Source organism: Pelophylax lessonae (genome assembly GCF_965119305.1).
Source record: "Pelophylax lessonae genome assembly, chromosome: 13".
NCBI lineage: Eukaryota > Metazoa > Chordata > Amphibia > Anura > Ranidae > Pelophylax > Pelophylax lessonae.
This window is the reverse complement of record NC_138780.1, coordinates 132,937,463-132,961,397: the sequence shown is the minus strand read 5'-3', so window position 1 is coordinate 132,961,397 and position 23,935 is coordinate 132,937,463. Positions and strand designations below refer to the sequence as shown.

General features: G+C 45.0%; 1 protein-coding gene across 1 annotated transcript in view; it reads right to left on the bottom strand.

Moving 5' to 3' along the window:
* The window catches only part of TMEM62 (transmembrane protein 62), a 66,214-nt gene that overhangs the window by 19,785 nt on the left and 22,494 nt on the right, over positions 1 to 23,935 (bottom strand). Inside the window, exons 6-8 of the mRNA XM_082275214.1 lie at positions 21,792 to 21,916; positions 13,848 to 13,970; positions 6,295 to 6,450 (exon numbers count right to left, since the gene is read on the bottom strand). Of these exons, the coding sequence (XP_082131340.1) occupies positions 6,295 to 6,450; positions 13,848 to 13,970; positions 21,792 to 21,916 (404 nt within the window). The remainder of the gene's footprint in view (positions 1 to 6,294; positions 6,451 to 13,847; positions 13,971 to 21,791; positions 21,917 to 23,935) is intronic.

The window sequence follows — 23,935 nt, the reverse complement described above, 5'->3', positions numbered from 1 at the left end:
GCAAAAACAAATTTGCCTGTACTGTGTCCACAAGGAAACCCAGATACTCTAGACTCTGAACCAGCTGCAATGCTGACTTTGCTAAATTCAGAATCCAACCCAGACATTCTAAGAACTAAACTGCCCGGAACACATTCTGGCTACAAGCCGACCGGTCTATAAAAGTAATAGGTCATCCAGGTATCCTACAACTGCTATCCCTTGAGACCTTAGAATAGCCAATACTGGAGCTAGGGTTTTTGTGAACACACATAGAGCTGTGGCAAGCCCAAAGGTCAAGTCCACGACCTCAAAATGACAGCCCTCCACCGCAAAGTGAAAAAAACCTTTGATGAGCCTGAAAAATTGTCACATCAAGGTATGCATCCTTGATGCCTATGGATGCTAGAAATTCTCCTACTTGCAGGGAGGACATGACTGAGTAAATTTACTTCATTTGGAATGTGTGAATGTTTAATAATTGGTTCAGAGCTTTGAGATCCAGAATAGGTCTAATATCTCCGTTTGGCTTGGTTGACCTTACAAACCGAGGATGAGGAAATACCCAAAATTCTAGTTTGTACCCCTGCGAGACTGAGGAAATAACCAAGTTTTCCTGAATAATTTCCACCCAGGCCTCCAAGAACTGTAGCAGCCTTCCCCCCACCCGATTGAGTGGGGGCGTTCCTTCACAAGGTAGATTTAAAGCTAGGCTTGGTAGGCCTCTGGGCTCAGGGTTTCTTCTGCCCTTGACCTGAGGGCTGAGGCCTTTGAAACTGCCTGGGATTAGAAGTACTGGGAACCTGAGTGTTAGACACCTTTAAAGAAGGATGTTTACTTTTCCTCTGAACTTGTAGAAGAGCATCCTCCCCCTGGAATCTTTTGGATATATTTGTCCAGATCATCACCAAATAGGTGCTCCCTATTTAAGGGAAAGCCAACTAGCAATTTTTTACATGGTAATAATGCAGACCAACTTTTTAGCCACAGGATTCTGCGTATATGAACTGGCAGAAGACCAAACCGTGACATTTGCTGTATGGAGTCCTTAAGAGCATCTACTGCAAAACACAAAGCCCTAGAAAAATCTGCTAAATCCTCAGCAAACTCTCCCTGAGAAGGAACACTCCTGGACACCTGTTCATTACGATCTTTCAAAGCTTGACTAACTCCTATAGCCGCCACTGCCGGTTGTATTGCAGACCCTGCAATAGTAAAGGAAACTTTTAGTAAAGACTCCAATTTCTTATCAGCTGGATCTTTAAAAACTTGGGCATTATCTACAGGACAGGTTACATTTCTGTTTACATAAGAAATAGCAGCATCCACTGTAGGCATACTCCATTTTCTTGTGAATTTTTCCTCCATAGGATACAACAAAGAAAACCTTTTCGGAGGAATAAAAATCCTATCAGGCTGATTTTAATCAGCATATGCTATCTGCTCCAAAAGCAGATGTAAGGGAAAAGCCTGAGAATTTTGAGTAGGGCATAATGAGCCTAATGAGGAAAAAGACTTCAAAAATCTCTAAAGGAGGTAATGTAAATCCGGACAGGACCATTTCAGTGAGAGACTGAATTAACAATCTCTGGGATTGAGAGGCTCAGACCCTGACTCCCCAGAAGTGGAATCCTCTGCTTGGCCGCCTTCTAAGCCATTTATAGCTAATTCTTCCACATCCTCTACCCAATCCTGAACTAGAACGGGGGGCTCAGGTGAGGGGGATCTATTACATTTCCTCCCTCCTTGTGACACTGAAACAATCATGCCAGCAATTTTTTCCTCAAGGCCGTCTAGAGCGGATGCCAAATCATCCTTAGTGACGTAGGCTGAGACAGAAGTACTGGATGTGGCTACTATGCCTGACAATCGTAATGGCTCAGATTACTCAGTCGCCCCTGGCCTCTCACAGGAGGTTAACACAGAGGATGCACGACTAGGATCTTCCAATCCTAACGGCGTTCCCCTTCCAGGGAGGACATTGCTCCAGACAAGAAAACTTGAGGTACTTACTTTTTAGTGTACTCAAAGCTTGTGCCAAGCTGTAACAGGTTATCACACACAGCACAGTTATCCCAAAGTAACAAAACCTGTCAGTGCCTGTAAACATCCCCCCGCAGTGACTCACGCACCCAGCTGCAGCTGCTCTCTATCATTATCAAGCTTCTGACAGAAGCTCACGCCACCGGGAACACTCAACTGTCGCGCCGTCTCCGTCCCTTACTGCGCATGTGCGGCTTGATCGTCCGCATGCCACGTGCACGCCAACGCGTCATGGACACGCTCCCTCCCAGCTCAACATGCATGCTCATGCATGTAAATAGGCTGAACTTGCATGCGCGTGATCTCCCACCACAGGGATGGCCACCAAAGGCGATTCCTGAACCTGAGCCACAGAAGGTAAGCGGATGCGCAGGTGGGATGTACAAAGTCCCACTGCCTGCCAAGCATCAGGGGGGTTTGAGAGCGGAAAAAGGAATCCAAGCATCCAAGGTATGCAGGCCACAGCTGAATACACATACTACCTTTAGTGGAGAGATAAAACATGGCACCCGGTATCTGTTAAATTAGAAGGTAACAGTGCATCATAATCAAAGTGAACTTACAATTCCCGCTGCAGGATTCTGCCTATAACTAGAAACCAAACATGGCGGATTCTGTCACTTGTCGACCTTCAAGGACCGGGTCCCCCTAAATTTTTGGGCCACTCCCTTGGATCTGTAGGGCACCCTGCAGGACCGCTCATTACCTGATTTTCCTTTACTGAGGCTCAGGTACCATCCTTTTAGTCCTCCACTTTCGGATGGATCTGATTGTCAATTCCCTTGAATCCAGAGATCTTAACTGGGATTGTAGCATAATCTTTTTTCTTCTTCTTTAAAAAATACGGAGAGCTTCTCCAACCATGACCATCACCTCCAAGACACTGGCGAAAAAAAAAAACGGAGGTACTTCCTGTATGGGAGGGGTTATATAAAGAGGGACTTCCTGTCTTTTTGGTTGCCAGTGGCCATTCATCTATAGGTGGCGTATAACCCATATAGTAATTATTATGGCTGCTTTGTGTCCTGTGATGTACGATAAAGAAAACAACACACAGCCATGAATGTCTAAACCGCTGGCAACAAAGCTCAGTACACCCCTAAGTGAAAATGTCCAAATTGGGCCATATTAGCCATTTTCCCTCCCAATGTAATGTGACTCGTTAGTGTTACAAGGTCTCCGGTGTGAATGGGGAGCAGGTGTGTTAAATTTGGTGTTATCACTCTCACTCTCTTATACTGGTCACTGGAAGTTCAACATGGCACCTCATGGCAAAGAACTCTCAGGGGATCTAAAAAAAGAATTGTTGTTCTACATAAAGATGGCCTAGGCTATAAGAAAATAGCCAAGACCCTGAAACTGAGCTGCAGCATGGTGGTCAAGACCAAACAGTGGTTTAACAGGACAGGTTCCACTCAAAACAGGCCTCATCATGGTCGACCAAAGAAGTTGAGAGCACGTGCCCAGTGTCATATCCGGTGGTTGTCTTTGGGAAATAGACGTATGATTGCTGCCAGCATTGCTGCAGAGGTTGAAGGGGTGGGGGGGGTCAGCCTGTTAGTACTAAGACCATACGACACTGCATCAAATTGGTCTGCCTACAGTCAAGCATGGTGGTGGGAGTGTCATGGTCTGGGGAGCTACAGTTCATTGAGGGAACCATGAATGCCAACGTACTGTGACATACTGAAGCAGAGCATGAGCCCCTTCCTTCGGAGACTTAGCCCCAGAGCAGTACTCCAACATGATAGCGACCCCAAACACACCTTCAAGACGACCAATGCTTTGCTAAAGAAGCTGAGGGTAAAGGTGATGGACTGGCCAAGCATGTCTCCAGACCTAAACCCTATTGATCATCTGTGGGGCATCCTCAAATGGAAGGTGGAGCAGCTTAAGGTCTAGGATTTCATCCCGATACCCAATGGCAGTCAGTGTGAAGTTGTCTACCCTGTAGAGGTGTGTGCCACCCCCCACCAAAACAGCCATGCTGAAAGATGTTACAGGCAGCATAACTTTCTCCACGGCTTCTCCAGACCCTTTCATGTCTGTCACACGTGCTCAGGGTGAACCTGCTCTCATCTGTCAAAAGCACAAGGCGCCAGTGGCGGACTTGCCAATGCTGGTGTTCAATGGCAAATGCCAATTGAGCTCCACAGTGCTGGGCAGCGAGCACAGGGCCAATAGAGGATATCAGGCTCTCAGGTCTCCTAGAGTAACTGTCTGTCTCCTGGAATCTCCTCTATGCTCTTGAGACTGTGCTGGGAGACACAGCAAACCTTCTGGTAATGGCACATATTGATTAGCCCTCCTGGAGGAGTTGGAATGCCTGTACAGCCTCTATAGGGTCCAGGTATTGCCTCATGCTACCAGCAGTAAGACTGACCTTAGCCAAATGCAAAACTAGTGAAAAACAGTCAGAAAAGAGGAGAAGGGTAAAAAAATGTCAGTGGCCTTCACCTGTAAAATCATACCCGTTTTGGAGGTTGCCTCATTGTTGCCCATCTAGTGCACCTGTTGCTAATTTCATTAACACCAAAGCAGCTGAAACTGACTAACAACCCCCTCTGCTAAACTGACCAGATCAATATCCAGGGAGTTTAATTTACTTGATATTATACTCAGATTAAAAAGTGTTCCTTTAATTTTTTTGAGCAGTATGTATGTATGTATGTATGTATGTATGTATGTATGTATGTATGTATGTATGTATGTATGTATGTATGTATGCAATATATATATAAGTGATCGACCGATATCAGTTTTCCCTTGGCGATATTTTGGCCAATGCATATCGGTATCGGCCGATATTTTTTTTTTTGACAGGTACTTTTGTGGAGGGATCTGGGAAACTGAAAGACCCCAAACCCCTCCTCTGCACTTACAAGGATTCAAAATGCCAAGTTTGGCTGTTTTGAAGGTTGTAATTTTTTTTAATCTGACACCAGACAGTACCCTCTAGCTGCAGGCATCACTCCGGTACAAGCACTTTCCCGAAATATCGGCAAAATGGGAAACCTCCGTGGCCGATTCCCATATATCGGCCCTCGATATATCGATCCCTAATATATAATATATAATATATATATATATATATATATATATATATATATATATATATATACACACATACACACACACACATACACACACATACATATATAAATATATATTATATATATATATATATATATGCATCTCTTAAAATTAAAATATCATAAAAAAGTGAATTTATATCAGAAATTCAATTCAAAAACTGAATATTTTATATAGATGCGTTACACACAGAGTGATATATTTCAAGCATTTCTTTCTTTTAATGTTGATACTTATGGCTTACATCTATTGAAAACCCAAAATTCAGTATCTCTGAAAATTAGAATTTAAGACTAATAAAAAAATACAGAAATGTTGGCTTACTAAGTATGCACTTAATACTTGGTCAGGGCTCCTTTTGCACAAATTACTGCATCAATATGGCGTGGCATGTGGAAAATTCACACTGGACCTCATGCAACCTGGATCCTGTGCCTCTCCACTCTTCCTCCAGACTCTGGGACCTTGGTTTCCAAATGAAATGCTAAATTTTCCACAGTCAGTGATGATTTGGAGAGCCATGTCATCTGCTGGTGTTAGTCCACGGTGTTTTATCAAGTATAAAGTCAGCATAGCCCTCTACCAGGAAATTCTAGAGCACTTCATGCTTCCCTCTGCTGACCAGCTTTATGGAGATGCTGATTTTATTTTCCAGCAGGACTTTGTACCTGCCCGCACTGCCAAAAGTACCAATACTTGGTTTAATGATCATGGTACCACTGTGCTTAATTGGCCAGCAAACTCTCCTGACCTAAACCCCAAAGAGAATCTGTGGGATATTGTCAAGAGGAAGATGAGACACCAGACCCAGCAATGCAGACGAGCTGAAGGCTGCTATAAAAGCAACCTGAGCTTCCACAGCACCTCAGTACTGCCACCGGCTGATCGCCTCCATGCCACGCCCCATTGATTTAGTAATTTGTGACAAAGGAGCCCTGACCAAGTATTGAAAGCATAATATACTGTAAAAGGACATACTTTTCAGTAAACCAACATTTCTGTATTTACAATTATTAACCACATAGGCAAATTACAGGTTAACTTCAATCACACCTGCTGACTTAACTGTATTGATTTCGTTCTGCATTCCATGTTGATTTGTGCTCTCCCAGCTTAAACTGTATGAAACATTACTGACAGTAATTATTTTTTCATCCTTTTTCATATATCATCTGATACCTGATGTGTGTGGAGTGCTGGATGCGTTTCATAGGCTCCACTGCTGGGTTTGTATACAGAGCAGATTTGGGGTTAGTAATGAGAATTGCAGGCCACTCATCATATTGCAGGTCAATGAAGCTGAACAGGTCGTGATCAAAGGCAAATATCCGGTATCTGGGCGAGAAAGGCAACAAAGCAGCTACATTATGCAATATATGCATTATACATATAGCAATCATAAATATGATTTGTACAAAGAAATTCTCAGCACCATGTTCTGCTAGCCAGCAAAAGGGACCCAATTAAAGCCTATAACATTTTATTAAAAACTGAACTCCCTTTCGCTATGTAATAAGAGAAGCAGGGAGGGGGTACTGCCCCCTAGAGGACTGCTGAGAATTGCACTTTCTGGATTCCCCTGGGTTACCCTTAGCAAAAGTCTGTGGAAAGGTATCACTTTAAACGCTTGGCTCAGACAATGAACAGTCCAGGGGATTTGGTGTTTGTGTTTTATTTAGAACTGCAATAGGAGAAGGGCTGAGTGGGATACTCCAACTATGAACTATGCACAATTCTGAGGACAACTGACTGTAGTGTGTGCGGCAAGGCTGCTGCTTCACCTTGCCACTGAAGTGAAGATAGAAAGTATGACCCTGTTTTAAGCTACTCTTCAGGGTCTAACTTGGCAACCCCTTTCTCACTTGCTGTGTGTGCTAAACTCCTGTCCACTGACACTCCACTGGAGCAGTCCCCCTTCCTGGGCAAATCCCTGGCAAGCTTCCTGGTACTCATGGACACTGTTTTTCCCAAGGTTGTTTCTGCCTCCAACTCCACTTGTCAGCTTTCCTGAACCTCCTGGCTCAGCTCCACACTCCTGGTTCACCAGGCCGACCGCCTGCGACCACCTTCCACAGCAAACATAAGGAGAGACAGCCGTCACCCTCCTCCTGGGACCTGGCTTCCCGCCCAAAGACACCCTGTCACATGTGCCCTTGGCTTTTATAACATATCCCACGGTGCACCACTGTTTGTGCCAACCCACTGGGATAGTTACAAAGCCTGTGTGTGTCACTGGCTGGGTTTCCTCCACTGTCCAACTGGCTCCCCTATTGGATACAGTGGGGACACTACCTCAGCCTAGATGAATCACACATAGACACATGCAACAGGCATAACTACTGATCAGGCTCCCCCTAAAAGCAGATGGAGCAGACTATGATTTGCCTGCTGCTCCCCTGTTAAGCAGGCAGAGCCAACTATTCTCCTTCCTAGCACCTATCTTTGAGGGGGCTACAAGTACAATTATCCCAGGACAGAAAGTCTGTTAGGCCCTTTTCATATAGGGCGGACTCCACTAGCTCAGCGGGGAACCTTTCCGTGTATTGCCACTGAGCAGGCAGATGGTTTGTACGTGTGCGCTCTGCTTTTGCACAGACACAGCCTACTGTCCTCTATGGGCAGTCGGATGTAAACGGCCTAAGGCCCCCTTCACGCGGACAGACCGATCAGGTCCGCCTGTCAGTTTTTTAGGCAGACCCGATCAGACCATCCATTGCCCTCTATGGAGCGGCGGGTGTCAATGAACACGTGTGTTGATACCCGCCATCATCCGATCCGCCAAAGACAGACGGACGGGGGATATGTTCCCCGTCCATCTGGCGGATCAGGTTGGATGGTCTTTGGGTGTAAAAGGACAGGCAGTTTGTTTACATCCACATCACACTCAGAGGACAGCGGGCTGTATTTTTGACCGGATCAGACACAGACAAGCACCCGCCTGCTCAGCAGGAATCAGCGGACTGATTCCCCGCTACACAGACGGAGTTCGCCCCATGTGAAAGCGGCCTTACTGGCAAGATCACCAGGTGAGATAAAAAAAAAAAAAAAAAAGGATCCTAAAAAAGAAAATTAATGCAGCCATTACATCTGAGGACTGGTAAAATTAAATCTATAACATTTTTGGTCTTGAGGTTAGGTATTCTATAGGGTGTCTCTTTAAAAGCGGTACAGCTTATAAAAGAAATCAGTGTTCCATGGTGTCGCTGATTAAAATCAGAGCAGTGCTGTGAAGTGGTTGTGAAACTATGATTTACCTCAACTAAAACAGCATAGTTGAAAGAACTATATAATCTCACCTAGTCAACAATACCCTTTGCAAGGCCAAACACTAAGAAAACAGGAATTTTGATTGTAAATTTCTTATCTTGGAGTACAGTAAAGGACACATGACTGGTATTTATACACCATGGTTATATACTGCTACCTTCAGGTGATTCGAAACAGGCAAAAAATGTGCTACTCTGCTAGGGCTGCCCCATAGGGCATACCTAAACAACATCACCCACTCTGAGGCTCCAGGTTCAGGGTTTTTAGCCAGCAATAAGGAGGGATAAAGACAGAGGGGAGGAACCTGTGTCCTGGACCGTACTCTAAGATAAGGAATTTACTGGCAAATCAAAAATTCCTATTATCTTAACTGTACAGTAAAGGATACAGGACTGGTATTCATAGACCATGAGACATACACAAATAATACAAACGGAGGGTTGAGCAACAACATAGCAACTATAACTACCAACAAACCTACAAGAGAAACAAGGGTTTAAGAAACAAATGCTCAGCTTGAAGTACCTTGTGGCCGAAGCTCACATCAGCTGAGGTCTGAACATCCACTTGGTAGATCTTGAAGAACATCAGAACAGAAGACCAGGTGGCAGCCTTGCAAATCTGGGATACAGATGCTTGATGATAAAAAGCCCAAGAGACACTAACAGCTCTGGTGGAATAGGCTCTAATGAAAAAGGGAGAAACCTTTTCCTTAAAGGCGTAGGCCCTGGGAATGAGCTGCCCAAATCCATCCGTCAATGGCAGGGTGTACTCCACATGGGCCAACAGTCAGGACAAAGTGTTGTGAATACAGACTGTTTCTTTCAGGTAGACCTCAACAGCCCTGACCACACATAGGTAGGGCAATTCCCTTGTCATGTTTTGAGGCAGGACATAGGGAAGGAAGGACAATATCCCTAATGGTCTCAAATCCACCTTGTCCCACTGCAAAACAAGAAAAGGCTCTTTACAAGATAGAGCTAGAAAAACATAGAGAACTAAATCGATGGCAATAAAGAAGTCAACCTTAAGTATTAAGCATTAAAGCGGAGTTCCACCCTCAAAAATAACTTTTCCCCATCCGCTTGCTCTAAATTACCTGAAAAAGAATTGGATAATTAAATTTTTTTTTTTTTTTTTTATTCATTTACCTTGTTATTAAAGAAAATATACTTACCTTCCTTCCTCTTCCTCCCTCTGCAGACACGGCCGCCGCCGTCACTTGCATTGAATCTTGGGAGATGAGCGTCATCGCTCCCAGGAGTCAATGCGCCTGCATCAGTGTCCCTCGTCACTTCCTGGGCAGGAGCGTCATTCCCTGCTAAACAGCTTCTGGACATGCCCAGAAGCTGTTCAGGGATGCCCCGGAAGTGATGAGCAGGGCGGTGCAGGGCATTCTGGGACTCCGACGTCACCGAAGAGGACGCTCCGGCTTCACCTGCCCACACCCGATATTGGCAGGGCTGGACAAGACATTTTCAAAGGTTTTCAAATTTCTTCTAAAAAGGCAAGTGAAACCAGGGACAGTTCAGAGGCTATCGTTGCCTAAATACACTAGCCCTGACTGTCCCGGGGGTATTTTTATCCCAAAAAAAAATTTCAGGCTGGAACTCAGCTTTAAGTATGGAAAGGAAGTCCTAAAAGTTGCACATCACAGCAACACCCTGTAAAGGAGGTGTATGACAGCAGCAGCCCGGGCTTCAACCAGGCCATGCCCCCAATTTGTTTAACTCCGCCCCCAGATCTTAATCATGCCCATAATCCACATAATTAAGCTCCAGGGGTGGATTAAAAAGCATTGGGGGTGTGGCATACACCGTCTAACAGAGTTTTGCTGTCATGTGTGACTTTTAGGAATTCCTTTCCCTACTAGATGTTTTGACCTGGGACAAGCTCTGTTCTTGTCAGCTCGCCTAGCAGGCTGTCATTCGAGAGGACCTGGTGGAGCTTTGAGCAGCACCTGTCAGTTTTGTTGTGGGTCATATTAGGTATTAAGCCCAAAAATAAAAAATGTAATAAACTGCAGCTCTTCCCCTCCCCCAGGACTAACAATGCTGCTGTACAAAGTTACCTGCCTAACTACTTCATCCAGAACACAGACACCCTAAGACAGAAATTTGTTACTGGCTGTATTACCAGATAACTTAAAAGGTTAAATATCCTAAAAAAAAGAAAAGAAAACTAATGCTGCCAACACCATCTAAGGATTAGTAGACTGCAATATATTACATTTGTGGTTTTGGGTTTAATGCCGCTTTGTGGGCAAGTTCTCCAAAGCAATGTCTCTAACCAGTTTAAAGGGGGATCTTTGAAGAGCAGAGAGCACCAGGTTGAGATCCTAAAGTGACACAGGAGGTAAAACTAGGGGAAGGTTATGAACAGCTCCCTGCAGAAAAGTCCTGATAAGGGATGGTGAGCCAAAGAGTTTCTTGAAGAGGATGGATAAGGCAGAAGCTCGTACTTGATGGGTACTAACAGCCAGATGTTGTTCAAGACCAGACTGAAGAAAGGCCAAGATAAGAGTAACAGCATTCCCTGGGTTTAAGCCTTCTGTCCTCGCACCATGCAAAGGCAGTCTTTTGAGATGGTAAATCATATTGGAGATGGATTTCCTTTGTCTGAGTAAGGTAGAAATGAGAGAGTCAGAGATATCCTTATGTTTTATAACTTGGGTTTCAGCAGCCATGCTGTTAAAGCCACTTGCCAACTGTCCAATGACTGGAATGTGGACCATTGAGAGAGCTGACATGTACCTTTTTTGCCTGTGAAAGAATTATACTTGTTTCTTTCACGACTGCTAGGCTTCTGCAGCCCACTTGATGGTTCACATAGGCCACTGCTGTGGAATTGTCTGACTGTACTCTGGGTGACCTTGTAGAAAAGAGGGCCACTATTGTACAGAGAGTTTGATGGCTATGGGTTCTAGTACGTTGATGGGAAGTTGTGACTCCTGTGGGGATTATGTCTTATGAACAGTCAAGCCTTTATTGTGTTGTTGTGATTGGAAAGTAAGGAATATGGAAACAGTCTATATTGTATGTCTACTTCTGCAAAACGTTCTTTGTCTAAGGGAAGATACAACAGATCTTGCAGATTCTATCAGTTATTTTGGAATGCAAACATATTGGTTTAGTGGTCGTAAGTTTAATATTGTGTCGTTACCTTAGTTTGCTTTCAGGACTGAACGGGTTTAAATAAACACACAACCTGTTCTTCTGAAGTAACAGATACACCTACTCCTTGTACCTGAAGTTGGTGCAAGGCAGTCATCAAATCTGCCTTCCTTTGGTCTGAAGCTGGCAGATCTAAAAAAGGTACAAGACAAGGAGAGGGCAAGGATAAAAACTCTATTTTGTAACCTTCTGAAAGACAAATCGACTCCAGACTGGGGTGAACGCCAACAGACATCTCCTTTCCTGAGGAGTGGGTGTGCCCCTTCACTGTGAAGAGGGTTTCTGTGAAGGCTTCTGGGCATGGGTTTGTAGGTGTTAAACCTTGGCACCTGGGGAGAATGAAAGGATCTCTTTCTTCGAGTAGAGGAAAAAACCTTGACTTTTTCTTGTCGGGTAGGAGTAACTTACCCTACCCCCACCAGTAATTTCCTTAATGAATTTGTCAAAGGATTCTCCAAAGAGGCCTTTACCATCAAAGGGCATGCTTTTAGCCACAAAATCCTGCACATGTGCTTGGATATAAGAGAAATTGAGACTTGAAGAATTACATTTTCGTGAGCATCCACACAACAATAGGGCTGAATGCGTCAGCTGTAATAGCTGTAAGAGATTAGAATTTTCAAAGACAAGTTCTTGGTCTTCTCTTGACCTCTAAAAGAGCTTCAAAACACCAATCAACAGAATCTTTAAAAACTGAAACATCCTCCATAGGAACTGTGAGGTGTATTTTGAGAAATGAAAAGACAGGATAAAACTGAAACAGTTCGATTATTTTTAAAATAATTTTGTGTGCGTTCGTGTATGTGCGTGTAGGGGAAAGATATTTTTAGACTTAAGTCAGGCTTTTAGTACATATAGGGGCCTGTTTTGGCTGTGGAAAATCAGGCACTGGTAGGCAGACTAGTGGACACCTCATCAATTAGTAAGTTTATGGTGGGTAGCAATTGGTGAGAAACCAGAGCTTGTACCACAGAAGCTTAAGGTGAGGGAAAATCCTCCTCTGCCTCCTCTACAAAAATCAATGTTCTCAGAACATTTCAAGGAGGCCCCCCTTCAGTTTCCTGAATGGGTTCAGAGGGAAAAGAGGGCCTGTAGTGTTTACGGCCTCTGGAAACTGAAGGCTCTAGAAGGCCTGAAAATTTTCTAAAGAATTTAGACAAAGTGGCGGAGAAATCGACTTTTGTCAGGCAGGCCACATGATGATTGCCTAAGAGGAAACTAGAGTCAGATGAGGGAATTGGTGTCAGAATAGAACATTGCTCCACAAGAGAACAGCTATAACCCTGAGCAGTCTTCTGCAGAATTAAAGCTATTAAGGCCTTTGGTCCAAGCAACCTTGCACATGTGATCTGCCAATGACAGTAAGGGGATCCCCAATGGAGCACATACGGTTCATCAATGCAAAATGAATGGGGTTTTGCATGTCTAGAGAAGGAGCCACTATAACCCAAGAACTAACCGAGTGTTTCTGTGGCTGTTTCTGTAGATTATCACCGTTGGAATATAGCAACCTACTTCTCTCGGTGAAACAGGTGAGTGGTAACACATCTGCTGGGAGGCATGATGCAGTTATCTCATCCTTCTGAGTGTAAGTCCTCACTGTGAAGCAGTAGAAACAAAATGGCAGTGGGGCACAATAAAGTGATAAACAACCAAATCCTCTCTACTAAACTGCATGCTATGCCAAAGCCAGGAATGAAGTCCATGTACAGAGAAACATAAGTCTTACTTTTTCCATGATACTGAGCCATTATAAAGGTACAGACTATACAGGTCACAAAGGGCACACCTCCCCATAGAGGTCTTTAGGGTCAGGGAACAACAGAAACTGACCACAGTCCTGGACCTGTAAAGCACCCTGCAGTTAACTTCACACATTACACTTTGTGCCAAGGTGAGCGCTGAATGCAGGATCCAGTGCCCAAAGCAAACATTACAAGCCAGCCCCATATAGTGGGGTCTGGGTTTGACCTAAGGATACACACCGAGGGTAACTGTTACAGAAACGGCTAGGTAGCGCAAGGCAATAAGTTGTTAGATGATGATAGAAGATTCAGTTGAGAAAAAAATCCTTCCCCAGGAGGAGAATAGATTCATTGCCTAAAGTCACTAGCAAAAAACTGGAGACTAATGGAATAGGTGGAGTTATTTGGGTACACTCTAGGTGCTGCCCTAGCAAATGTCTTTGCCAGTGTTCAAACACCTAAAAGTAGCAGCATATAAGCCATGGTCTTTGAATACCCATTCTGTGTCCTGCACTGTACTGTACAAATAAGATGATATTAATGTTACCTCCTATTCTTCATCCAGTCTCCAAGCTCCAGCTCCAGGGTGCCTTGCTGATGTTGACTATGCAGGACAGGTGCCAGCCCTCCCAGAGTGTGCAGGTGACCACACATGTATGCCACAGCTGAACTATGAAAAAAAAACACAACAAAATATTAGCAACCTGTGACCCTTTCAAATGGTAAATATATAATATATTAAAACAGATTCAGGTAATTCTGCCAGCTGTATGTAAAAATAAATGTATTCTCTTTTATTAAAAAAAATATATATATATATATAATTGGATTTTTGACTTACCGTAAAATCCTTTTCTCTTAAGCTCATTGACAGACGCAAACTTCTTGATTAATATCAGTAGGGATATACTGCCCCCTACAGGAGTAGGACACTAGGCAGGAAAAAAGTTCTGGCCACACCTTATGGGCAGTCCTAGGGGGTATATCCTCTCTCTCCCTGCTACAGGATGTCAGTTATGTAACAAAGCAGTGTCAGAGAATTCAACCCAAACCAACTCAAAAATAGAGGGGCGGGTCCTGCGTCTGTCAATGAGCTTAAGAGAAAAGGATTTTACGGTAAGTCAAAAATCCAAATTTTCTCTGTCGGTCATTAACAGACGCAAACTTCTTGATTAATATCAGTAGGGACGTCCCAAAGCAGTGCCACAAATGAGGGGTGGGATAACAGAAATAAAAATCCAATCCAGAAGGCCCAACCGGAGCCAACCAGAAGCATCAAGGACTCATCGAACAAAAGGATGAGACCCAACTGAAAAAAACAAAAAACCCCCGAGGTAGACCAACGGTCCCCTCAAACAGCGGCCTGCAGAACCTTGCGGCCAAAAGAGGCATCCGCCGATGCCAGCACATCAACTTTATAAAATTTTGTAAAGGTATGAACCGACGACCAGGTAGCCGCCTTGCAAACCTGAAGCACCGACGCCTGATGGCGGAAGGCCCAGGAAGCACTAAGAGCCCGAGTAGAGTGTGCCTTAACAGGGAACGGAGGAACCCGACCCTTAATAGAATAAGCCTGCACCACCGTCTGTCTGATCCATCTGGAGATAGTCGCGGCAGACGCAGGCAACCCCTTTCTAGGCCATCCGTGATCACAAAAAGTGAAAATCGGCCTTACGAAAAGAGTCAGTAGTAGCCAAGTACACCCTGATTGCCCGAACCACATCCAAGGAGTGTAACGCAAACTCCCGAGTATGACTGGGCTTAGGACACAGGGAAGGTAACACAATATCCTCATTCAAATGAAACTCTGAAACCACCTTAGGAAAGAAGGATGGATTCGGACAAAGAACCACCTTATCCCTATGAACCACCAAATATGGGGAACGACAGGACAATGCGGCCAGTTCTGACACCCTGCGTGCAGAAGTAATAGCCACCAAAAAGGCCACCTTCTGGGATAAGGTAAGCAAGGGAATCTCCCTAATATTTTCAAAGGGAGGTTTCTGGAGAACCGACAACACCAAATTAAGATCCCAGGGTGGCAAGGGCGCGCGCACCAGAGGAGCCAGGTGCCGCACCCCCTGGATGAAATTCCGCACCAAAGAATGAGTAGCCAGTGGCCTCTGGAAGAAGATTGCCAATGCTGAGACCTGACCCTTGATAGTGCTCAAGGCCAGCTTCTGCTCAACCCCCCGTTGCAGAAAGGCCAAAAAACCCGAGCCACCGAACGTGGAGGAAACCCAAGGGATTCACACCACGCGATATAAGACTTCCATGTGCGATGATAGACTTTTCTGGAAGTCGCTTTCCTCGCTTTAATCAGAGTAAGAATAACTGAAGCAGACAAACCCCTGTCTTTCAGCACCTGGCTCTCAACAGCCAAGCCGTCAAAGCCAGCGATCGTAAAGCAGGATGGACGATCGGTCCCTGAGACAGCGGCTCTTCCCTGAGAGGAAGTCGCCAAGGAGCGTCTGCGACCAGCCTGACCTGAAGAGGCCATTCCCCTTGATCCAAGGTCTGACGGCTGAGAAAGTCCGCCTGCCAATTTTCCATACCCAGAACGTGAACTGCAGACAGAGCCGGAAAGAACTGTTCCGCCCAAAACATGCTGGACACTTCCACGGCCGCTAGAACTCTTGGTGTCCCCTTGATGGTTGACATAGGCCACGGCCGTGGCATTGTCCGACTGAATCCGAACCAAGCAGCCCTGAAGATGCCTGGTCCAGTGAACCAGGCAAAACCTGATCGCTTTCAGTACCAACACATTTATCGATAACCTGGATATTTTCGGAGAAAAGGGCTTCCCCTGACTGAGCATCGGAGACCGAGGCCCCCAAACCAGAAACTACCTGGTCCGCTCGCTCAGCTGGATCCGATTGTCTAGGAAATCTGAATTCCAGAATTCCAGTTCCATTTGGGAAGAATCTCCTTTTGGAGAGTCCGCGTATGACACTGAGCCTGCGGAGACTCCGTACAAAAGAGGAGGTCGTCCAGGTAGCCCAGGACCGATATGCCCCGCTGCTGCAACCAAGCCAGGACTGGGGCCCAAATTTTGGTGAAGACCTGGAAAGCAGAGGCGAGACCAAAGGGTAACGCCACAAACTGATAATGGTCCACTCCCACCGCAAAGCGCAGATACCGCTGGTGTCCTGCGTAAATGAGAACGTGAAGATAGGCACCCTCTATGGGCGCCATTTACATCCAGTGCTGCACTGCCCCCAACAGAGCCATTAGGCGATTCGGGGACAGTCGCATATTGGAAGGGAAGGACCGCACCTGTAGAAACGATCGCAACTCGATCTTGTGTTCCGACCGTATGACCTCGTGAACCCATTTGTCTTGAATACTGTAGAGCCACGGGTCCGGGAACCGGCGAAGACACCCCCCCACCCTTGATCTGGGTGGGGGCGCACCTTCAGGCTGAAGCGGTCTTATCCTCAGGTCTGGAAGGACCGGATTTTTGCTTACCAGACCAGGGTCTCTTCAAACCCCCCGGGGGGGCTTTGGAGGACTTTGCCTTATCGCCCGCCCTGGAGGAGCGAAAAAACTTCTTGTGAGCAGTAAAGGAAGGTCCCTGTCTACAACGAGGTTCCTTACCTTTATTAGCCTGTGGTAGAAAGGTGCTCTTGCCCCCAGTGAGATCCTTAATAATCTCATCCAAGGTAGCACCAAACAGGCGATCCCCCTGAAAAGGGAGATCAGTCAAGGCTTTTTTGGAAGCCTGATCCGCCGACCAGCACTTGAACCATAGCATGCGCCGGAGGACCACCGCCGAGATCGACACACGCCCCAGCAATGGAGCAGCGTCCAGTGCGGCGTTACAAACTGTAGCCCCTGCACCATCTGCTCCAGCAAATCTGTCTCGGCAGGGGGGAGACTTCTCCCCTCCAGGTCATGGCGTAACAGCTTGGCCCATTCCGTCAACGTCTGCGAAACCAGAGCAATGGTAAACACTGGCCTCAAGACCGACCCTGCCAGGGAGAATATGGAACGGGACACAGATTCCGCTCTACGATCAACCGGATCCCGAAAAGACGGGGAATCCTCCAACAGGATAACAGTAGCCTTATTTAGTCTGGAAACCGGCGGATCCACCGAAGGTGGCACCGTCCATTTCTTAAGGAGGGACTCTTCAAACAGGTAGCGCCTAGCAATCCGTTTGGGCATCCCTGGGGGTCGTTTTGGACGGACCCACTCCTTTTTAATGATATCGTCAAAGCATTTGGGAAAGGGAAACACCTTTGCCACCCTGGAGGGCTTGCGAGTGCCAAAGGCAACTTTCGTATGAGCTGCATCCGCAGGTGCAACCTCCAGTTTTAGGGTCTCCCGGACAGACACAATCAGTGCGTCCACCAGTGCCTTGCCTTGCGCTATGGCGGAGGCAGAAAGGTCATCCTCACTATCAGAGGAGACGGGACGCGAGACAGCAGCCCCAGAGGAGGAACCCGCAGTAGCAGCGACTGGCTCAGGATCAGAATCTGAGGCATCAGACAAGACAGGGATAGGCGGGGGTCGCTTTTTAGCCCCCCGTCCCTGACAGGCCCCCTCCACCCGGGACACAAATGACTCCAGGACCGCCGAAAGCGCATCAATGATGAGCGGAGAATCGGAGGGCCCTGCGGCCACCTCGAGGGGATCAGGTGGAGAGAGACTCCCAAAAGGCTCACCACACGATGCACCAGAGTTCAACAGGACTGCTCTCAGCGTTTGTCTGCATGACAAGACCTGTGGAGCAATCTTCCCGGGTCTAGGGAGGGGCTCCTCCCCCTCACACGCCCTCAGTAACTCCCACAGCTGTCTAGTACTGCAAACAAAACGAGCTGGGTGTACCAAGATGTCCGCCCCCATGAGCCACATGAGGGTCCAAACAAATGGCGGCCCTGCGCGCTGCGGTGGGAATGGGGGGTCCCCACATTCACTAACAGACGATCGATCGGCAGGTAGGCCCTGGGAAGCCAGGGAGGAAGCCCCCCGCACAACAGCCGTTCGCATTCGGGACCCCCTGCCCCCTTAGCGGCTTGCATGAACGGCTAGCCATCCCACACACACACAAACACCCCCCCTAGGGGGGAAGGGAGGGAGGAGAGGGACACCACAGGGGGAGGGTGCACAGGGGAACAGAGGGGAACCCAGATTAGGGTGGGTCCAACCGTCCCAGGGAGGGGCCCGGGTCCACCCCAGAGTCAGCCATGAGGAGCAGGGGGGAAACATTTACTCACCATACCGGAACAGGCGGGCACCAACTCCTGACAGAACCCCTCTCCACCGAGGTGGGGGGGCTGTCGGCCAATACGGACGCCGCGACTCAGATTCCGACTGGTCGCAGGCGACCTGGCGAGACGTTTAACTCGCGGGGCCAGTCCCCATCCAGTGGGACTATGTCGCGGCCGACCCAGCGCGGAGCTAGGGCCTGCACGCGCTCGTAGGCTGGCTGGGGTGACCACCGGATCTCAACATCCAGCCCGTCGCCCAGATCCAGCATAATTGCTTGAAGATCTCACAGGAACAAACTGGAGAAAAAAAAGCTAACTAAAAAAGATCTAAAAAAGCTTGCCAGGACCAGAGATCCCAGCAAAGAACTTAGGTCCTTACTCCTGACTAGGCAGAAAAAAACTGACATTCTGTAGCAGGGAGAGAGAGGATATACCCCCTAGGACTGCCCATAAGGTGTGGCCAGAACTTTTTTCCTGCCTAGTGTCCTACTCCTGTAGGGGGCAGTATATCCCTACTGATATTAATCAAGAAGTTTGCGTCTGTCAATGAGCGACAGAGAAATATATATATATATATTAGATTAAATGATTCATTCATATCTGACTGGATATTATCTTCAGTATGAAAGAGCCAAAATCCTTCATAAAACTTTAAGAAAAAGGATTTGGCAAAATCTCAGCATAAAATACTGTTACAGAGGAGTAATAAACATCTGGAGAAAACTCAGGTCAGTAATACTTTGTCTGTGGTCTCAATGAATTACAGAAATTAATTTTAAAATCATAGCACCAGTTCACATGCACTTGTATTGCAATTAATCTTGTGTGTACACAAGATGCTCCAAGAGAAGTCCAAAGATTCTGAGCAGCGGTAAAAAAAAAAACAAAAATGCACAAAAATGACACAAGAGTACATGTACATAAAAGGAAATTTCCGAAAAAAAAAAACAAAAACCCAAAAAACAAAAATCCACTTTATACTTAAACAAAAAGGGTCAAACAGCAGTGGCATCTCATCATATTACTATTCACAACATATGGGGTCTATTTATGAAAATAAATATATAATAATTGGTGAATAAACGTCACACCCATGTGTCCAGCCCTCACAAATTCTCATCATATTTTGCTTAATACAGCGATTTCCTTTTATGAATAGACCCCTTAAAGTGTATATTACCCCAAAATGCATTTTTCATGTTCTCTTTTTAGTTCTTAGTTTGCTGTTAAATACCTGGCGATGCTGCCATTCCCCCCTTGGTTCCTATTCTAATCAAGCATAGAAGGAGATATGAGCTGACGTGGTCAGTCTGCATCCCTGGGACTGGTGCTAGGATGTGTTAACACTGGGAATGATGAAAATAATTGCAGAATCGATGCATCGCGATGCAGCCTTGAACGATTCTGCATCGGTGCAGAGAGCGGCTGCATGGCGATTGCATGAATGACATCATCCTGGCGTGCCCTGCCTCTCCTGGGAGAGCCCTGCCAGCGTACTCTAAAGTAAAAAAAAAAAAAAATCACTGCCAACCCCTCTGTTTCATGAATGCATCCTACACTGTCTTAAGTGCCAAGTGTAAACTAAGCCTGTAAATACCTTATTCTCTCCAATCTTTTGTGACTGGTAACGTGACCTTCTGCTGCTCTCCTCCTCCGATCTAAAGGCTACAGTGGGAGGAGGAGAGCGTACGGAAGTCAAGTGGCCGTCTATAAAAGATTGGAGATCATAAGGTATTTACAGGCATCAGTTTACACTGACACTTAGACAGTGTAGGGTGGATTCATGAAACAGAGGGGCTGGCAGTTATTTGCTTCAGCTTTAGAGTATGCTGGCAAGGCTCTCCCAGGAGACTGTCACCTGGGAGTGCAAGGGGGGCTGTGGAATGTAAAGGGGGGCTGTGCCATTTAGTATTTACTGTTCTAAATAAATACGGTTGTTCTCTGCTGTGTTCAGACTTTGCTACATGCAGGGAGTGTCTTTTTTTATTTTTTTTTTTTTTTTTTTTTTTTAAGAGCAGCTAAAATTAAAAAATGGAGTTCTGACTGCTTGGATTTTTTGGCGAAAACCATGGGCAGTAATCGTAATGCATCGCGGAATCCAATCGTTGACAGGATGATCATAATCAAATTGCAAGACCAGTGAAGATGCGCACCTCTAGCTGACACACAGGGTTCTTGTATCTCCCATAGTCAGTTTATGTGCTTCACCTCCTGTCCAACCCTATACTATCTATACACTCCCCCCCCACGTGTAGAAGGACGTAAATGGAGCCTATGTGGTCATGTGTCAGCAGAATAAAACCTCTAATAAAAACAGGTACACAACATTTACTTTTTTTTTTTTTTTTTTTTAATAAGGAAATGTGATTTTAGTTTGCATAAATTATTTTCTGTATGAAAATGTGATTTTGTAATTGAGTGACAAAAACTAAAGGCTCCTATGAAGTAAGAATCATTTTAAATTTGGTTTAGCTTCAACAGAAGAAATTTTGCAGAAATCTGCAGAAAACTAGGAACTACAGTATATTAATGCAGAAATGAGTCACAAAGAGGCAGTTACAGCTTTATGTCCTGCAAGACACTGTGTTGCTCCAGGGCAAAAAGCCTCCGTTCAAAGTTCAGCCTCAGAGAGGAAATTCAGGTGCACGCCCTGGTTGCAACAGAAGCATATGGAAAAAATAGACTGGATGGCAGCACTCCAAAAATGTGTCCTTTATTGAAGAAAACAAAAATGCAGAAATACATGAAGGATGATCATACCACAGCAGAGATGAAACTGGCGGCTAATGCCTTTCCCACCCAAGCTGGTGCTTAGTCATAGCTTGGGTGCGAAACGCGTTAGCTGCCAGTGTCATCCTCTCCGCTGTGGTACGATCATCCTTCATGTATTTCTGCATTTTTGTTTTCTTCAATAAAAGGACTATTTTTTGGAGTGCTGCCATCCAGTCCATTTCTTCCATCAGCTTTATATCCTATTTGAATGACAATACACTAAACCTTCATTCACAGCCAGTAAAAGGGGTTTTCCTTTTTTTTTCTAATTTTGCCGCTGCCTTCTGCTTAGGGGGTTTCCTTGTTAGGAGTGCCACCAGGGGTGTGAATCTGGTATCACTTTTCCTCTAGTTGCACATAATGTTTTTTGGACTGAATTATTCCTACAGTGCAGGGTCTACTGAGTAACAATGGGGGTGACGTATAGAAAGATGAGAAATTACACAGCATGGTACACACATGATCTGCCAAAAAAAGATTTATTATATGCGAGTGGGATGACTGACCTCATTACTTCCCGGATACCAGGGGAAGAAGACACAATGGTTGAAGTGGGGTAGTGACCAAACCACACAGACTGGTTGCTATGTAAACTCTCTGCAGCCAATGCTGACAACTTCTGCATCTGATCCTACAAGAGGGTTAATTACAATAGAAGTATAAGCACAAGATAGCATAAATAGTATTTTGGAAACAATATCATGGACAACTGAGATATAGTTTACACATTTAAGAACAATCTTCTAAGATACTTCAGGCTACCTTGGTGGATTCATTTTGCTCTTGAAAATGGTTTACAGGGGAACAAAATTGCTGAAATAAACTGTACTGTGTTTGACTAGCAGGCCAACGAACATGTAGTCTTAACAGTTACCTATTTTTCATATTTAAATGCGATGAGCAGAGGTGGGGGACTTGAGTCACATGACTTGACTTAAGTCACCAGTTTGAGGACTTGAGACTTGCTTGAATAAAATTAATAAAAGACTCGACTTGACTTTGACTTGGTATTCATGACTTGAGACTTGACTTTGACTTGAGACATATGACTCGAAATGACTTTACTTTAAGTTATTTAATATTTGCATTTTCTCAAGATGTGTTAAAGCAAAATTAATGTGCCTGTTATGTTTTTGACACCACAGTCACTTAAAACACCTCAGTGTGTTCTGATTTTTAGGACACTGGCTGTTTAACAATGGAAATACCTGGAAATACCTAACATGTTTTTAGTGACTGTGGTGTTGAAACATGACCGGACGAAGGATTTTAAGCTGTTTGGGCATTCAAAGTGTTTCGTTAATATGCCAACAAAAAAGCACTAAGCAGTTTCGCTAATGTTGAAAATAAAACCTTTCCTGACCTTTGACTTTTAACCGAATTAAAGGTGAAAATTGGGGTAGATCAGTATTTTGACTTGATTTGTGACTTGACCAAAATAAATGACTTGACTTGCTTGACTTATAGCAGGGACTCGACTTGACTTGCTTGCTTTTCGCCACAGTAACTTGGGACTTGCTTGAGACTTGCTTGTGACTTGCACATGTGTGACTTACTCCCATGTCTGGCGATGAGATCACCTTAAAGCCGGTCTAACGTTAAAAAACCCTACCCTCATCACTTCCGATGCACATACGTCATGCATCAGCTGAGCCGTTTCCCAGTGCGCATGCTCAGGCAGTAAATGATCGTCTCACACCGGAAGTGACGAGGGTAGAGAATTTTCACGGGGAAGGGTTTTTTAATGTTACAACAGCTTTCCGTGAAATAACCCTACCCTAGTTCCCAGTGCTTAAAGCATAGGGTTAGCAAATGATGTCGGCTTCCCGTGAAAATACCCTACCCTCGTTCCCCGGCGGGTCGAGGAAAATGTAAAAGTGTCACCTAATGGAGGAAAATTAAAAAAAAAAAAAATATAAATATATATATATATATATATATATATATATATATATATATATATATATATATATATATATATATATATATATATATATATATATATATATATTTTTTTTTATCATTCCATTTCAGTTAGTATATATATGTATCTATATATATATATATATATATATATATATATATATATATATATATATATATATATATATATATATACACATATACATATATATACATACATATATATACATACATATACATATACATACATATACACACACACACATTTTTTTCCATTAGGAGGCACTTTTAAAATTTTCTGGACCCACCGGGGAACGAGGGAAGGGTATTTTGACAGAAAGCCGAAGCTTTAAGGACTGGGAATGAGGGTGGGGTTTTTTCACGGTAGCCGAGATCATTTACTGTGAGCACTGGGAAGCGGCTCAGCTGATGACTGACGTACCCTAACCGGAAAGTGACGAGCGTAGGGAATTTTCACGTGTAGGGTTTCTTAACGGAACACCAGGCTCCAGGCAAATAGCTAAATGTACATATAAAACACATACAGTATATCATAGCTTTTTTACTCGCCAAAGGATTTGTATTTATGTCCACCTAGTCCTGAGATACACACAGTGCGGACCCAAAGCACAACTCTCTCTAGCTTGGGGGGAGCTGATTTTTCTCTGCTGCAGTTGTACTTTCACTTGTAGGTCTCCTTCCCACCCTAAAACTGGATAGTGAAAGG